At 49.4% G+C, this 17,298-nt stretch overlaps 1 protein-coding gene across 5 annotated transcripts in view; it reads left to right on the top strand.

The window, feature by feature from the left end:
- Positions 1 to 17,298, top strand: part of MYO9A (myosin IXA) — a 1,208,318-nt gene that overhangs the window by 1,158,854 nt on the left and 32,166 nt on the right. For 3 of the 5 annotated variants that reach the window (XM_086959230.1, XM_086959228.1, XM_086959232.1), the window contains one exon: positions 2,064 to 2,117. The exons of the other annotated variants lie outside the window; for them this stretch is intronic. In XM_086959230.1, the coding sequence (XP_086815356.1) occupies positions 2,064 to 2,117 (54 nt within the window). The remainder of the gene's footprint in view (positions 1 to 2,063; positions 2,118 to 17,298) is intronic. 5 annotated transcript variants of the gene reach the window in all.

Genomic DNA, 17,298 nt, shown 5'->3' with positions numbered 1-17,298 from the left:
TTCAGGTTTTGTCTTCCAAGCCTCCGTACCTGCACAACTACCCAGACAAGCATGTTCTTTGCCCTAGAGCTTCCTTTCTGCCAAACGTTTTCACTCCCTTTCGTAGGCTAGTCCATCACCCTGCCTACATTATACTCTCCGCCACATCCATCCAAGGAAGAAGAGACACTTCACTGTCTGAACCTAAAAAGAGTGCTGTTGTTCTGTTTTGATCATTTGAAAGAATTCAAGGTGGACGTCCAACTCTTCGCGGGGTATGTTGGAGCAAAGAAGGGAAAGGCTGTGCAGAAATAAGACTTTCTCCCAATGGATTGTTCTTTTCATTAAAATCTGCTAAGCATTGGCCAAGAAGCAACCCCCTGAGCGCTTGCGTACAATTCCACCAGAGCTAAGTCTGCAACCACTGTTTTAGCATGTGGAGCCCTGGTCCTGGACATCTGCCAGGCAGTAATGTGGGTCTCTGCAAATTTACAAAGTGGGGACGGTGGGCTTTTGGCAAGGTCCAGCATTTGTGCCCAGAGTCAAGAGAAAAACAAGTAATATGCTGTTCCGAATGGTAAAAAGCTGAGTCAGTTGAAGGGATCTAGAAGTGCTCAACTGTGAATAGTTCAGTTTATAATAATAGTCCATATTATTGGTATGGGTGTCATGCTTCATCATCGGGCTGCTCCTCGTCGGGTCGGCGCTGCAATACCCGTCGGGCACCCAATGAGGGGCACTTTGGCGGAGATCTTTTTTCCAATAGCCGTTTGGTGCTGTGGGGGTGAGGGGCCTTGTGAGTGAAGATGTCAAAAAATGTGTTTGATAAGTGAATTAAAACAGGGTTGGGAGTACCAAAAATAAAAAATGTTAATGAGTGTGCCTCCTACCTTGAGTAAAAACAGAACAAAAGGCGCAAGGCTGGGATTTATGTCTCAGTTGGGGGCGCTCTTTCGTGTGAGAGGTCAACCTGTATCTCGCCTACTCCTTTATCTAGGAACGATTAGTCAGGACCTAAAATCTAAATGTCCTCTATCTTCACCTGGGGTAGTGATGTAGGCAAAGAATCACACTACTAACCACCCTAACTGCTATTTGTGTAGTATACCTGGTAGTACTGGATCTACTTGATAATGCAGGATCTACCCTATTTGGGATGTTAAAAACATCCTCAATGCCCGGCAAGTCTTACATGAGGAACTTCCTCATGTGGTGTGCATTGCTCGCACCTCAGCCGGTGACCTACCCTGCCTCTGCCGGGATTGGAAGGTCTCTCTGCACTCATTCATCAGACACTACTGCCTGGACAGCCAGGTCTGTTGAGACTGGCACTATGCCTATTCTGTCCTGCAGGACCTTTTGGTGTGCAGTTGTTTTGCAGACCCATCTCCGGGGACCTATTACTTGGATATCTATTCTAAGATAAAGAATCTGCAACTAGAAGTCTCTATCAAGTGAACAAGTTACTTATGGTAAGAAACTCGTATCTAGCTGCAGATTCCTTACTGACATACCCATCCTACCTGCTCTGCGAAATGATTCCTAGGGACAGGGCTTTCCCCTTTTAAGGCCCTAGTTTTCCACACCAGTGGTCAGTGTACTTCATGGCTCTGTGCTCTTGGTGTGGAAAGTCTCACAAAGAAACTGACGTCAGCACACTGCTGGGGTGCCTATATAGGCTCCGCGCTCTTTACTTTGGCACCAACGACTTCACGCATAGCCAAATGAAACCATCTACTGGCACGCAAGGGTACTGTTAATAAAAACATTCTGGATCCAGTCTGATGCCTGGGGATAATTCTAAGGTAAGGACTCTGCGGCTAGATGGAGTCTCTACCAGATAAGGCTTTACCAAAGGTAAGTAACTTGTTATGCTTTAATATTGTTCCTATGGCTCAGTCGGCTGTATCTTGATGCTCTCCTCTCATGCCTTTGTTGCTTGAGGATGATTTTTCTCCTTTGAACTTCTGGGTCATCATGCCGGAGCAGTTGACTAACACATCTCATGATAAATACTCACATTTCTGGCTCAGCATGTGCGATCTAACCTTTTTCCTTTCCTTTCCCTTCCCTTTCTAATCCAGAAACCTGTACTAATTGCAGTTAGATTTATGAGCATAACCCGCAGCTCTCTTCCGGTATGTATCGTCTTCACAATCCCTATCCAAGTCACACGTGTCTGGCAGCATTGTTTGTAACTCTCCACTCATTACAACTCTGTGATCATCCTCCATACATCATTCCTACCATTCACTTCCACATTTCCCTCTGAGTTCTGGGATGGGGTGTCTACTAATAACAGAGCAGGAATTGGGGACAGCGGTTTCACATTAAAGTAAGACTCATTTGTAACATTACAAATTAGATGGAAACGAATGATCCATTGCAGCAGGAGTAATGTTCTCCATATTGTCTTAGATTTTCTCACTTGTCCAGTCTGTTCTCTGACTTAGAAGTATCTGACTTTGATGCTTTAGGCTAAACTAACATTTAAACTGTTTGTAGTCTGGTTAAAACACTTTATGTATTGTATAAGGTATTCATGAGCATCTGTAAATTATTTCCTCCACCTTGGAGTACATCCACACAAGCATGTAGCAAACACTCAATAATTTGTACATTTTAGTAGACTCCCATACCCAATTGGCAGACTGATGTACACATTATTAATGATTATAGTCTTGTTCTTGGTAACTCTCCAGTTTCCTCCTTGAAGCATTACAGGTTTTTGTTTCTACTAACACATGCATAAAGGCTCGAAAGACAACGCTGCAGAAATTTGGAGAGGCGTTGGCACAGGAACTACGACAACAACGACAGAGAAACATACAAGAAAGCGTTGTTGAGCTATAGAAAGCTCATTATTGCAGAAAAATGTAACTTTTATAGCACACAAATAGAACTAGCTCATAACTTGAGCAAACAGCTATATCAGGTGGTTAAAAAGCTAGCTAATCCACCAGCCCCCCCCCCCCCCCCCCCCCCCCCCACCACAGAACCATCCCAAATATTCTGCAATAAAGTAGCGGAATTCTTCCAGGCTAAGGTTAAGGATATTTTTGATAATTTCACCAAAAAAAACGATCACCGACTCTGCCATTTTGGAGATCCCTCTCACGTCACCAAAACCAATCTTTGAGGTCTTCTCTCCACTATCCCAATCGTCTATGGAAGAGCTTATGAACACTGTTTAATCAGGATCACCACTGGATCCATGTCCTCCACTTATCCTTAAACCAGTATCCAACTTTATAGCCCCGGTGCTTACTAACATCTGTAACACCATGTTTCAGACCGGTGACTACCCCCCAATCTGGAAAAAGGCAATTGTAAAACCTCTTTTAAAAAAACCAACCTTAAATCCTTTAGAGCCCAAAAGTTATCGCCCTATTGCCTCACTCCCTTATCCTTCAAAAATAATTGAAAAGGCAATGAACCAACAGCTGTCGAATTATATTGACCAGAACGATCTGCTTGACGACACCCAGTTTGGGTTCAGGAAGGGCCATGGGACCGAGACTGCTCTGATAAAGGCAGCAGAGGAGGTCAGGATAATCATGGACCAGGGTGGTGCAGCTATCCTAATACTCTTGGATCTGTCTGCAGCCTTCGACACAGTCGATCATACCATCTTGATCGACCGTGTCGCTGCCATTGGCATTCAGGGTAAAGCCAGAGCAATCCTAGCATCCTTCCTGGCCGAGAGAGTGCAGTCCGTGAAGATGGGGTGTTACTGCTCTCCTGACTTCACCTTGCCTTGTGGAGTTCCCCAGGGCTCCTCGCTGAATCCGACACTTTTTAACATCTACGTGTCGGACTTGGCGAGGGTGATTTGGTATAGGTTTAACATCATATGCCGATGACACCCAATTGGTCCTGGCGATCCACAAAAATGGAGAAGCAGTGGCAGCGAATTTCCAGGAGGGCATGAGCGCCATCAGTATCTGGATGAATCAGAATTGTTTAAAACTAAATTCTGACAAGACGGAGGTGATGTTATTTGGTGAACTGACCCCGTCTTGGTCCCCAGTCTGGTGGCCTCTGGAGCTGGGAACTCCCCCACCACCAGTATCTAAAGTGAGAAATTTGGGCGTGCTCTTCGGCAACAAGCTAGCCTTTGTCAGCCATGCTAACGCAGTGGTCTCAGCCTCCTTCTTTACCCTTAGAATGGTAAAGAAATTGCTTCCATTTCTTCCCCCGAATGCAGGCAAGACCCTAATGTCCACTCTAGTACTATCTAAGGTGGACTACTGCAATGGCCTATTGCTTAACGCGCAGGAGCAAGTTTTGAACAAATTACAGCTTGTTCAAAATGCTGCCGCAAGGATTCTGACTGGCACACCTAAATATTCATCCATTTCCCCCATCATTCGCGAGCTTCATTGGCTACCGATTAGAAGCCTTACAAAGTTTAAGGCCTTGTGTATTATTTACAAGGCTTTGAACAATAATGGTCCTGAATTCTTCAAAAAAGCAATTAATGTTTACAATCCTAGTTGAACATTACGTTCATCTTCAGCCCAACAGCTCCAAATTCCACGTACAAAAAAGGCAACATGGGGAGACAAACGTTTTGTGGTGGCTGCCTCAAAACTATGGAATCAGCTCCCTTCCTATATCAAACTTAGCCCTTCACTATTAACATTCCGAAAATATCTCAAGACCTGGCTTTTCAATCAGTAATTTGTCAATGGAAATCCTCTGCAATCTGTGAACTCTAGCGCCGAGCCACCGGAAGGTATTTGTGCGCTTTAGAAATGTTATAAATAAATAAAATTAAAATAAATAAATAAAGTTTTTTGGTCTGTTTTTAAAAAGCTTCCAGTAATACTTGGTTAAAGATCATGCTAACATGTCAGAGTGTTATATTTTAATCAAATCTTAAATAATAATTTACGTCTGCTGTGCGTGTGTCTTTCAACAAAAACATAGGGAGGAAATAAACACCTCAAGACTTGTGAAATGTGATTCATGCCTTGAGAATATCTACATTGGACGACTTCTTTAACGTTTATATCCTCTTAATTTGATGATCTGTCATCAGACTGAGCACCACAACAAACCTGAGAAAGACAATTTCAAATCCTTGTGCTCTACGAAATTGTATAGAAAATTGCTTTGAACAAGAGACTGTTCACTTGTTAAGTCCAGCACTTTCTTGGCATTGACTTAAATAAAAGCTTGGAATAGTTGATCCACACACACTTTAGATTGCTGAAATCTATTTGTGTTCAGTGGGAGGCAGATCATTGTTAGTTGCGTACCCGTTAACTTGAAATACCTTCTCAAACAAGCAGTAATCACTTAACGACAATTTTAAAAACCCACATTTTTTAAGCTATCCTTTTATCCAGCATTGAATCTTTATAGGTTCACATGCTTGAAATATTATTCCTTGGCGTTGAGGTGGGAGTCCCACGGTTATCTTACTTCTAGATGAAGATTCTCAACTTTCAAATATTTCCTAGGCGATCGACTGGATAAATAAATGTTTTGTTTGTAGTACCTCTGCGCCCTGGATGATGACACTGTTCAGCTCTGCTCGGTCACCTTTCCACTCTGGAATTGACATGAGGGACCTATAAAGGGTCCACTCCACTCCCATGGGCGGACGTCTGTTCCTTTCTTTCCACTCCTCTTGACACAGATCCAGAGCTTCTCCCATCCCTCAGAGAATTCTTTTTGTGAAGTGGCTCACAAATTTTCAGCAGTGTGCAAAGGATGTCACCCCTAAGACAACAGGTTTTAAGCACTGGCGCAAAGAGATGTCTGTGATCGATTCCCATCAGCTTTGGTATCTAAAAGATACCATTAGTTATAGATTCCATACTTATAGAATTTTTCTGTAGCTGTACCTCTGTGCCTCGGTAGGTGGTGTCAGTCAATTCCATGTCCGTCGTTGGCGTCGTGGTCACCGGGATGACATCACGGTGTCTACTTGAACGCCTCCCCTGAGCACTGACATCAGTTCTTTCTTTTTGTGCACCAGCCTGGAGAGAGCTTGTCCCTTAGTCTGTTTTTGACTAACCCTTTTTCGACTTTTGTCGATGTCTTTTTTGAGTCTTCGACTCCTGGTAGCACGAGGGATATCCCATCGTCGGACCAGCTTCAAGCCTTGTGATTCCTGTCACTAGTTTATGTCCATCACAACCACAACCCAAAGTTTTGCTCCAACAGCCGGGCCATGAATCCGAAGTCTTTGTGGGAGCGGTCCCGAAAGCTCTTGCTTCTGGGACAGCTCCGCGCTTCCCTCCATTTCCCAGAGCCAGAGCGTCTCCTGCCCACCTTAGAGCCTTTTACGAGCTCTTCATAGCATTTCTGGGCAGCTCTACTTCGCAGGTGCGCCCCAGACTCAGCCGGGGGCCTTGGATCTCACTGCCGCCGGCTCCTGCACCAGAGGGCCCCCAAGGATCCAGGCCTGTATCCGTATTAGTGCCGGTCAAACTACCAGTACCTACCCCAGTGCTGATTCCAGTGATGACTCCCCCCAAGCCGGTCGTGCCCCCAACTGACGTCGACCCCATCCTCACCCCCGACTTGCACCCGGTGCTGGACCGACGTCGCTCGACGTCGGTACCAGCGCCAGAGGGTACTTTCGTATCACTATTCATCCCCAGCCTTCCCTATCGCCATGAGTGGCAGCCCGAGGAGGGTGAGGAGAACTGGGAGGGGTCTGGAGACTCTCTAGCTGACCAGCTTGAGGATCCGGACTGAAGAGAGGATCTGGGTGAACCCAGTGGTCTAAATACCTCCCCAGACCTTGTCATGCCCTCCCTCCCTACCGTGGCTATGGAGGAGGGAGCTTCTTACGCAGTGGTGTTGCGTAGGGCGGCTGAGGCCTTGGGCCTTGAGCTTCCTATGGTGGCGGTCAGGACTAACCTCCTGACAGAGGTACTTCAACCGGCAGCAGCCTCTTCGGAGCCCTGCTGCCTTTTAATGAAGCTGTCACAGACATCCCTCTGGGCACTTGGTCCAAGCCCAGCACATGGGCTCCTGTGGACAGGATGATTGCCCAATGCCACAGCCCGGCCCCGGGTGACCCACTTTTCCTCTCCCAATACCCCACCCCCGAGAGCTCGTCTTATAAGGGCGTATTCCCTACTGCTCCCCCAGATAGGGAACCCAAGAAGCTGGACCACCTTGGGAAGAAGATTTTTTACTTCCGCCAGCTTAGCGCTTTGGTCGGTGAACACTGCATGCCTCTTGAGCCGTTTTTCCCAGACAGTATGGGATACGATTGTGCCTGTGCTGCCACAGTGCCCGGAAGAGGCCTGGGCCGTTCTCACCCACACAGTGGCAAAGGACCGAGACCCAGCTAAGTTCGCCATTCGGTGTGGGCTGGATAGCGCCGACTCTGTAGGCAGAACGGTTTCCACGTCATTAGCCTTGTGGCACTACTCCTAGTTGAGGATGTCTGGTTTCTCTGGGGATGTCCAATCCACCCTTTTGGACATGCAATCTCTCACCACAAGTATTCACCTTTTGCCCCTTTCGTAGCTACGGAAGTGGTGCCCCACCTTGTTCCACCCAATCTGGCCACAGGGTAGCGCAACCTAACCAGCCTTTGTATGGCAGTGGACATGGGACCCAGCGACGCTGGTCTGGGGGCCAGCGGGCGGGCCAGTCCACCCATGCCCACCCTGCAGCAGCCCCGAAACCCACCTAGTCCAACCTTACAGGGCCACCAGAGGCCAGTGGGCGGCAGGATTTGCCATCCCCTCCCGCACTGGTAAATCATCACGTCAGACAGGTGGGTTTTGCAGATAGTCCAAAGGGGCTCCTCCCTCCCCTTCGAAACTACCCCTCCCCCATGCCACTAACACTCCATCGCATGTCAGTGGATCACTTGGCCCTTCAAAGCCAGGAAATTGCAGCTCTCTTGGCCACTGGAGCTATCAAAAGGTTCTCTGTGCCTGAAGTAGGTTGTGGTTGTTACTCCCAGTACTTTCTGGTACCCAAGAAGGAGAAAGACCTGCGTCCTATCTTAGACCCCAGTGCCGTCAACCGCTTCCTCAGAAAGGAGAAGTTCAAAATGCTCACATCGGCTCAGGTCTTGTCTGCCCTCGATCCCGGAGAGTGGATGGTAGCGTTGCACTTGCGGGACATCAATTTCCACATCGCCATCCTGCCAGCCCACAGGTGTTATCTACGGTTCACGGTAGGCCATGAACATTTTTAGATTACCTTGCTCCCCTTTGGACTTACCAGGGACCCTCGGGTGTTCACGAAAGTGATGGCGGTGGTCACAGCTCATCTGCACAAATCAGGGGTTCCAGTCTTCCCCTATCTCGAAGACTGGCAGTTGAAGGCGAGCAAGCTCCAGGCTGTCCTCTCCCACCTCCAGACTATGGCGGACTTCCTGCACTTGCTGGGGTTTACTCAACGTGCCGACGTGACACTTGATTCCCTTTCAGAAGCTCCGTTTCATCAGAGCAGTTCTGGATACAGCGCAGTTTTGTGTATTATCCTCCCGAGCAGTGAGTCCAGGATATTCAGGCTATGATACTGATGTTTCAGCCTCTATCCTGGATTTCGGTGAGTATGACCATGAGGCTGCTGGGCTTTTGGCCTCCTGTATCATGCTAGTGGATCGGGCCATGGGGCATATGCGGGCTCTGCAGTGGGACCTGATGTTCCAGGAGCTCTGGGTGATCCACCTTGCACTAAAGGTATTCCTTCCTACTGTCAAAGGAAGAGTAGTGGAGACAACACCACCGTCATGTGGTACTGCAACAAAAAGGGCAGGTTGGGGTTGTGGACCCTATGTCAAAGACCCTTCGCCTTTGTACATGGCTGGAACATCAGGGCATATCCCTAGTGGTTCAACACCTGGCAGGTTCCCTGAACGCCAGGGCGGATGATCTCAGCCGCCGGTGCATGATGAATCATGAATGGCGTCTTCACTCAGAGGTGGTGCAAGGTCTCTTTCGGTAGTGGGGAAAGCCTTGGTTAGATCTGTTTGCCACCGAAGAAAATGCACAATGTCAATAGTTCTGCGCATTGGAGTTTCCAAGGCAGCACTCGCTCGACAACGCTTTTCATCGTGAGTGGAATTGCGGCCTCCTTTATGCTGTTCCGCCTGTACCACTCGGTCCCGAGTTATGAAGAAGATCAGGCTTGACCGGGCCCAAGTCATTCTTGTGGCTCTGGACTGGGCACAAAAAGTCGGCTGTTCGGGCTGGACTGTTCCCATGAGGCACAGGGTCAGACTGATTTGCATATGGCCATGTCTGAACTGGGGTGGCTGAGTGAGCTAAAGAATGGTGATGGATTAAACCCAGATCAGTTGACTGGGGGTGAGTGTTTGATTTGCTCAAACGCTCCGTCCATCATCCCCTCTTGTTTCGCTTTGTTCGCCCTAAGTTGGCAGGGTATGCTCAGACGTGAGTCCGTTGCTCACTTGGCCACTGGATTCAAGATAGCCTGGCTGATGAGGATTATGAATCCGAAACCGGTCCCAGGATACTTGTTTCCGGTCCAGGGAAGACATGGCTTGGCAGTTCGGGCTGGACTGTTCCCATGAGGCACAGGGTCAGACTGATTTGCATATGGCCATGTCTGAACTGGGGTGGCTGAGTGAGCTAAAGAATGGTGACTTCTCAAGTCTCCGATTGTAAGTAGATTTCTACAGGCCATTACTCATCTTTTTCCTCCCTCTCCTTTCATAATGCGACAGTGGGACTTGAATCTTGTTCTTACTTTCCTTATGTGTGCTCCCTTCGACCCACTGTATAATTGTCCTCTTTTTCTTCTTACCTTGAAGATTGCTTTCCTGCTTGCCATCACATCTGCTCGCAGGGTGAGTGAGCTTCAGCTCTTTCTTCTAATCCTCCTTTCGTTGCAGTTCATCCGGACAAAGTGGTCCTTCGCACTAGGCCCTCTTTTCTGCCCAAAGTGGTTACCTCGTTCCACATAGGTCAGACCATTATATTGCCCACCTTCTTCCAGCCGCTGCACCCTTCCAAAGAGGTGGTGAGACTCCACATTCTGAAACCAATATGTGCACTGTTCTTCTACCTTAACCGCACTAAAGATTTCCGGGTGGACGATCAACTCCTAGTGAGTTATTTGGGTGCCAAGAAAGGTTGGGCCGTGCACAAGCGTACCATCTCTCGATGGGTTCTCCTGTGTATCAAAATCTGCTATTCTTTGGCAAAAAGGGCACCTCCAGTAGGACTGCGCACCCACTCTACCAGGGCGACAGCAGCCTCTACTGCGTTAGGATGTGGAGTTCCGTTGCTTGACATCTGCCAGGCAGCTACGTGGGCATCCCTGCACACGTTCACAAAACATTACTGCCTGGATTGCCAAGTCCATAGAGACAGCTTTTTGGACTGTTCTTTGCTCCAGGACTTTCTGGTGTGAACTTAGTTTGCAGACCCACCCCCGGGGTTGGCATTGCTGGGGTATCTATTCTAAGGTAAGGAATTTATAACTAATGATCTCTTTCAGATGAACAAGTTACTTACCTTCAGTAACGATCTATCTGTAAGAGACATACATCACTTATAGATTCCTTACTGCCCCACCCATCCTCCCTGTTCTGCGAACTGACTTCTAGGGTTAGGGACTCCCTTCCAGGGCCCTAGTTTTGTGCACCAGTGGTCATTGTCTTGTATGGCTCTGCGCTTCTTATGTGGAAAGTCGTGTCAGAACTGAGGTGAGCGCGCAGGGGTGGCATCTAAGTAGACACTGCGACCTCATCCCGGCAACCACGATGCTGGCGATGGATTCAGAGTCGACTGACACCACCTACCGACGCTCAGGGGTACTGCTACAGAAAAATTCTCTGGATCCAGTTTGACTCCTGGGGGTAATTCTAAGGTAAGGATTCTATAACTAATGTATGTCTCGTACAGATACATCATTACCGAAGGTAAGTAACTTGTTGACTGGGGTGGAAGCCACGACTCCCAAGACCTCCAGAGACTGCACATTTATGAGCGCAAAGGCCACCAGGGAACACAAGGTGAAAATCTATATCACCATGCACAGGAAAATGCAGCGCCAGGACCGCTCCAAGTCCAAAGCTTGTTACCGTTCCTGAGTCAATGGAACCGCTTTCAAAGGAGGGCTTTGTCGCACTACAAATCCTCAGGTAAACTCTAAAACCATAAGCAGTCGAACAAAGTTCTGCTGCTTTGCGCTGTTGCCACTCCCCTGATAAAATGTGAATGGTCCCGTTTCCGAAGTAGGCCGATTCTGCACCAGTGTCTGGAACAACCAAAGTTTCTGGGGCCTACAGCAACGCCGTGTCAGACTGAATTATTTCGCTCAGCCATGCTCTGGCTCTTGGGTTCTTTACTGAGCAGTGGCGGCTCCTCCACTATCGCGGAGGAGCGTTGCCCCCTGCTTTCTCGCAGTGCGAGAAGCAAAAACATAAAATGGTCATATCTTTTAGTTATTACCATTTTATGTTTTTTTTGCCGGGCGGGTGTGGGGGGCTGCTCTGATTACGAAGCAGAAGACACAAAATTGATGGACGGAATGCAGAACAAATCAAAATATTCACCCACACTCAAGAGATCTGTGCCTCATGGGAACAGTCCAGTCCGAACTGTCAAGCCAGGTCCTCCCTGGACCAGAAACAAGCATCCTAGGAACGGTTTCGGGGTTTCACCCCTCATCAGCCAGAATAGCTTGAATCCAGTGGCACAGTGAGCCCGGGACCCATGTCTGGGCATACCCGGCACACTTAAGTCTAGAAAGCAAAAGACACAAAATTTATGGACGGAATGCAGAACAAATCAAAACATTCACCCCCAGTCAAGAGTTCTGGGTTAAATCCATCATTCTTTTGCTCACCATGCCACCCCAGTTGAGACCGACCATGTGCAAATCAGTCTTGACCCTGTGCCTCATGGGAACAGTCCTGCCTGAACTGCCAAGCCAGGTCCTTCCTGGACCGGAAACAAGCATCCTAGGACCGATTTCGGGGGTTCACCCCTAATCAGCCAGGATAGCTTGAAACCAGTGAGCCCGGGACCCACGTCTGGGCATACCCGGCGCACTTAGGGGGAGAAAGCAAAAGACACAAAATTTATGGACGAAATGCAGAACAAATCAAAATATTCACCCCCAGTCAAGAGATCTAGGTTAAAGCCATCATTCTATCTCTCTCCATGCAACCTCAGGTGAGGCCTGGCCATGTGCAAATCAGTCTCGACCCTGTGCCTCATGGAAACAGTCCAGCCCAGACGTGGGTCCCCGTGCTCTCCATTCAACTGGAGTCAAGCTATCCTGGCTTATGAGGTGTGAAACCCCGAAACCAGTCCTAGGATGCTTGTTTCCAGTCCAGGGAGGACCAGGCCTGGCAGTGCGGACTGGACTGTTCCCATTAAGTCCTCTTTAACTCTATTAAAAAATATATATATATATAATAATAAACAAAATGTAAAAAAAAAAAAAAAGATATCTTAAACAGAAGAATCAGCCTCCACCAGCTCATTATCTGATAGCCACAGATTCCTTAACTTAGAATATCTCCCCAGGCGTCATACTGGTTCCGGAAAATCTTTTTCCCCAGCAATACCTCCGCGCTCCGTCGTCCACGGAAGTGACATCAATGGAGCCAAATATGCTCCTCCCGGTGTGCTAATGTCAGTTTTCTTCTTTTCCGCGTTCTAACGCGGATCTGGGAAAGTGATACCTCTGGCCTGTTTTTCTTATCTTCATGCCTTCTCGACGCCTTTTTGCGTCAAGGAACAGTGTGTTCGATGCTTGCGGGCTTTAAGCAGTGCTGGTTCTGCTTGTAACAGATGTCAGCAATGGACCCTCACAAAATCTGTATATGGTGCTTGGGCGAACACCACAACTCCATGGAGTGCAACGCTTGCTGCCAGCTGCGGTTGAAATCCCTTCGGGAACGCCGCATGAAGCTGCTGTCTGCGAAATGACCCCTCGCGACACCTACCTCAGGTAAGTGCAAGTGGAAGTTGCGGAAGTCATCGGCTTCGCGTCGACATCATGTGTCGGCCCTCGGCTCCCAGTCTTTGCCGGACTCGGGCCACCAGGAGTTGGGCCTTGCATATCTCCCGTTTTCAGGTGCTGGGCGACTCGACCTCAGATGGAGGACTACTGGAGGACCCTGCAGTCCTTTTTTGCTTTGACCCCCTCCCTGGCTCGCATTCAGGCCCCACAGTGGGGGTAGGGACTCAGGTCGGGACTCCGCCGGCGGGTTTACCCTCGGCAGCGACCGATTGCCTTGACTCCTACTCCGGAGTTGCCGCAAAGTCGGGACACAGCCCGGTGGGGCATCCCACGACGTCTAGCCTTACCACAGCGCCGCCGCATAGCCTTTCAAGGCTCCCTGCTGCATCGCTGGAGGTGGCTGCGGCGCAGTGCATGACACCGCTTCGACACACTCTCTCCCCGCAGGTTTCCACCTCGAGAGATGTTGAGTCATCTCCGGTCGGTTACGGCCTTTCCGTAGGTCACAGACACCGGCTCGACTCGTCCGGTCAAGGCTTTTTCAGAGGTCTTCGACGCCGGTTCGACTCGGCCGGTCGAGGCCTTTTCAAAGGTCGCCGGCCCGATTCGGCAGGTCGGGGCCCTTTCGGAGGTTTACTGACGCCGGCTCGACTCGGACTGTCAAGACCTTTTCGGAGGTCGACGACGCCGGGTTGACGTCGCTTCAACGCTGGTACCATCTCCGGCTTTATTAGTGGAGGGTGTGGTCCCAGTGGATTCCCCACCCCCTGAGTCATGTCAGCGCTCTCCAGAGCAGGCGCCAGTGGGGCATTAGCCTACTCAACCTTTTGCTGAGCCTCTGTTACGTGACCGGATTAGCTTGCGTCCGTCACCTACTGATGACTTGCTGTCACGGGGCCACGATGGCTAGTGGTATGTTTATCAGGGCTGTTTGCAGAGCTGCAGACATTTTGAGGATGCAGCCACCCTCAGTCTCTATGCCTTCGAAGCCATTGCTTGATCTTCTCCACCAGGGTGCGGTACATGGCGACATTGTTGCCATTTGCTGAGTCATTAATTTTCATCCTTCTCGAGCATGGGCGAGACCCTTTTCGGGGGACCCCGTGGATTGTGCTGTGGCACATCGTCATTGCCCAGCTCCCAATGACGCCACCTGTTTGACCCTCCATCCTGTGGCTGGTGGATTTGTGATTCAGGCATCTCTCTCGACTGCTCCTGTTCCGTTGCATCATTCCACTCCGGAGTCTCTGTGGTTGGACTCATGTGGCCTTGATGTGTTTGCCTCAGCCAGCGCAGGACTCCTCTCCCTGAACACGTTGTGTGTGTTTGCCTGAGCTACATTTGCCCTTTGGGACTCTGTCGAGCAGCTCCTCCCCTCCTTGCTGGAGAACTCTTGTGCCGAACTGGCCCGCATAATCCGTGATGGTCATAATATGGTGCAATTTTTCGATTCGGTCTGCTATGGACACCTCTGACTCCATGGGTCGGACTATGGCCAGGTCAGTTGTCATGTGCCGCCATGCGTGGTTGCACAATGGTGTTTTCCCAGAGCATGTTGTGGAGAAGTGTGGCTCAGGGGTTAGAGGCGGCAGACCCGGAAGCTGAGATCGGCCCTGGACCAGGGTTCAATTCCCCGCCTCGGCGGGTCTTGGGCTAAAAATTCCACGGACTCGATAATTCTCGCTCCGGTGCCTTCTCGACTCACGGGTTCACACTCTGCGACTCTGGGCAATAGCTTGCTTAATCTCCACAACGGCCCCTCGCGGCGGGATGCCTGAATTTCACCTTGTGGGTACCCTGCCGGGGTTATCTCACAGGGACATACCAGGACGGGTTCCCTAAGCAAGCGCTGGGAAACCCACTGCGGGTAGCTGTGCGCTATATAAGATCAAATACATTTACATGTTCAGGAGCGGCTTAGAGATCTACTATTTGATGGGGTCACTCTCTTTGATGCCCATGCTGATTCGGAGGGTCAGACGCCTCCTGTCTGTTTGCTTGTCTGACAAGGTTTTAATCCTCGTGCAGAATTTTTGGTTTTGTGATGGTGCTGTCACTTTCTTCTGTGTTACCCGTTCTGGGTTACAGCTGTTTTGAGCTGTGTGACTGCTCAGCCGTGTTATTTCCATATTCTGGTTCAGCCGGTTTAGCTGTGTTTACCTTTCTTTTGAGCCTCTGCTCACGAGCTTGTCTCAAGAGGAACCCCTTTTGTAGGGTTGTGCCTTACCCTTTGTGGGGTATTTTTTGACAGTTATATTGCTACTCTTCCTTACCCGGGAAGTTTTGCCGCAAGTTCACTCTTCCTACTGTTGTAGGATGTCTCCTCTGATGAGATCCATCTGGTTGGTCTCGCTCCAGTGGTTACAATGGGTCATCTACGGTTCATCCGTAGTACAAGCACGCCTCAGTAAGGGTGTCCTTCCCTGCAGTTTGGTTGGACTTTTGTCACGCCTGTTTTTTCCTGGTGTGTTCTTGCAGACTCAGTGTGTCTGTCTTGCCGATCTACAGGTGGACAAGTGCCCCTGGGAGGCAGGTCCCTCTGTTCCGTTCCGGAACCGTCTCTTCTGTATTCTGTGAATACTCGCCATATTGGTGCACACCAGTTGGGCTCTACGTTCTTTCGTGTGGCTCAAGCACTGTCGGTGTTCTTGCCTATGGCGAGGGGAGTTCCTGCCGGGTCAGTCTCGGCTATGTGTTGCCTCCTACCCCACCTCCCTAGCGGGGTCTCCTGAACCTTGCTTCTTACAGGACAGGGGGTCCGGTTTTTCTGCTCCTGTCCTGTGCCTATTTCTTAATTCTTCAAAGGGTGGCTCTTGTCTATAACTTTCTGCCACCGAAAATGTGCTCCACTTCAGCTGTTTCTCCGGCTGTGGATTCTTACTCACATTTGTAGCACTAGTGTTGAGCTCTCCACCAGCTGTTTTTCTGGGGGTGAGTTCTTACTCCCATTTCTGGCACAGTTGCTTCTTTAGGTAGCATTACCGTGCATGTCTTCTTCTTGGCATTCTGTGACTGTTCTGCCGCACACCAGTACAATGGTACCAATTGAGCGACTCCCCTGTTTGGGGTTTCGTCCCTTCACGTATGTGTGGCAACATTCCTGTCTCTTTGTGTATATGTTGTAGGTTCTACACATCACAGGGGTGCTTTCATACGAGGTTCTTTTTGCCCTAGTATCTGGCCTTCTTGCTCACTCTCTCCTACGGGATAGAGTGTTCCCAGCTTGCAGGTTGTCCACTCGCGGTGGTCCCTTTTGGTACGTTTGGCTGCATGCCTACCTACTGAGCTTTTGCTCCATGGTGCCCCTTTTGTCTCTATTGGCACTAAACTCCTGGTTCGGCCCTGCCACTGTTGTTACATGTCCTGGGGGGTACATATTTGATGTGTGTTTTTTCTTACACACACGGGCCTCCTGTTGCTATTCCAGTTCTTGGCCGGACAGTCTTCGGACTGTCCCCTGTATTGTTTTGGCATCCACTGTGGTGTGTGTTCAGGCGGTATGCTCTACCGTTGTCATGTTCCTTACAGAGTTTTCTGGGTCTAATGTCAGTTGCCCTGCCATTGCGGTTCCCACCATGTCTCGTCCAGCCTTTTGATGAATATCTAGAACTTGGTGGTTGTTTCGCAGACCCTCCTCCTACGGGGTATGACTTTGGTATCTATTCTAAGTTAAGGAATCTGTGGCTAGATGTCTCTATCAGATGGAAGAGTTACTTACCTTCGGTAACGATATATCTGATATAGACACATTCTGGCTGCAGATTCCTTAACACACGCCCATCCTCTCCGCTCTACGAAAGCCTTTTCATATAGTGTTTTTCCACCTAGTCGCACCTTTTCTGGTGCACTTGGTCTTCCGGAGGAGTGCTCTCGCTCCTCACACTGGGGTAGGGCGTGTTGTTCTGCGTGGGGCCCTTCCACCTCCCTTCCATCCTAGTGTTTGGTTGGTGGCGTGTTGTCGCACCTTCCATTTGGCCATGGGGGGGGGTGTTCGGTTATCGAGCCCTTTGGCTCTCCACTCCGTCCACGCTTGTGGGTGGTTGAGGTCTGTACTTTTCACTGCCTTCTCAAGTTGCTCCACCTGCATTCCTCACGCATGGAGTTCTTCTGCTTTTAATTTCTACCCGCAATCCACGCTTGTACCTCCATCTTATTATGGCAGTCGGTTGTGTTAGGTTCTCTTTAGTGCTACAGTCCTTCAATCTCTGGAGGGTGTGTGTAGTGAACTTTCTGGTGGTTTTCTTTTCTAGCCACTTGTCTTCCAACATGTTGCTTCAATATGGTGGTTCTTTTAATTTCCCTACTGTGATGACTAGCTGTGTATTTTTTGTGCTGGAGCCGTTACCCCCTCGAGGCGGGGCACGGCTTGGCAATTTGGTGGGCCCTTGC

Source organism: Lissotriton vulgaris, chromosome 2_2 (assembly GCF_964263255.1).
Source record: "Lissotriton vulgaris chromosome 2_2, aLisVul1.2, whole genome shotgun sequence".
NCBI lineage: Eukaryota > Metazoa > Chordata > Amphibia > Caudata > Salamandridae > Lissotriton > Lissotriton vulgaris.
Note: the sequence above shows the minus strand (reverse complement) of the source record. Positions and strands in the feature narration are given on the sequence as shown.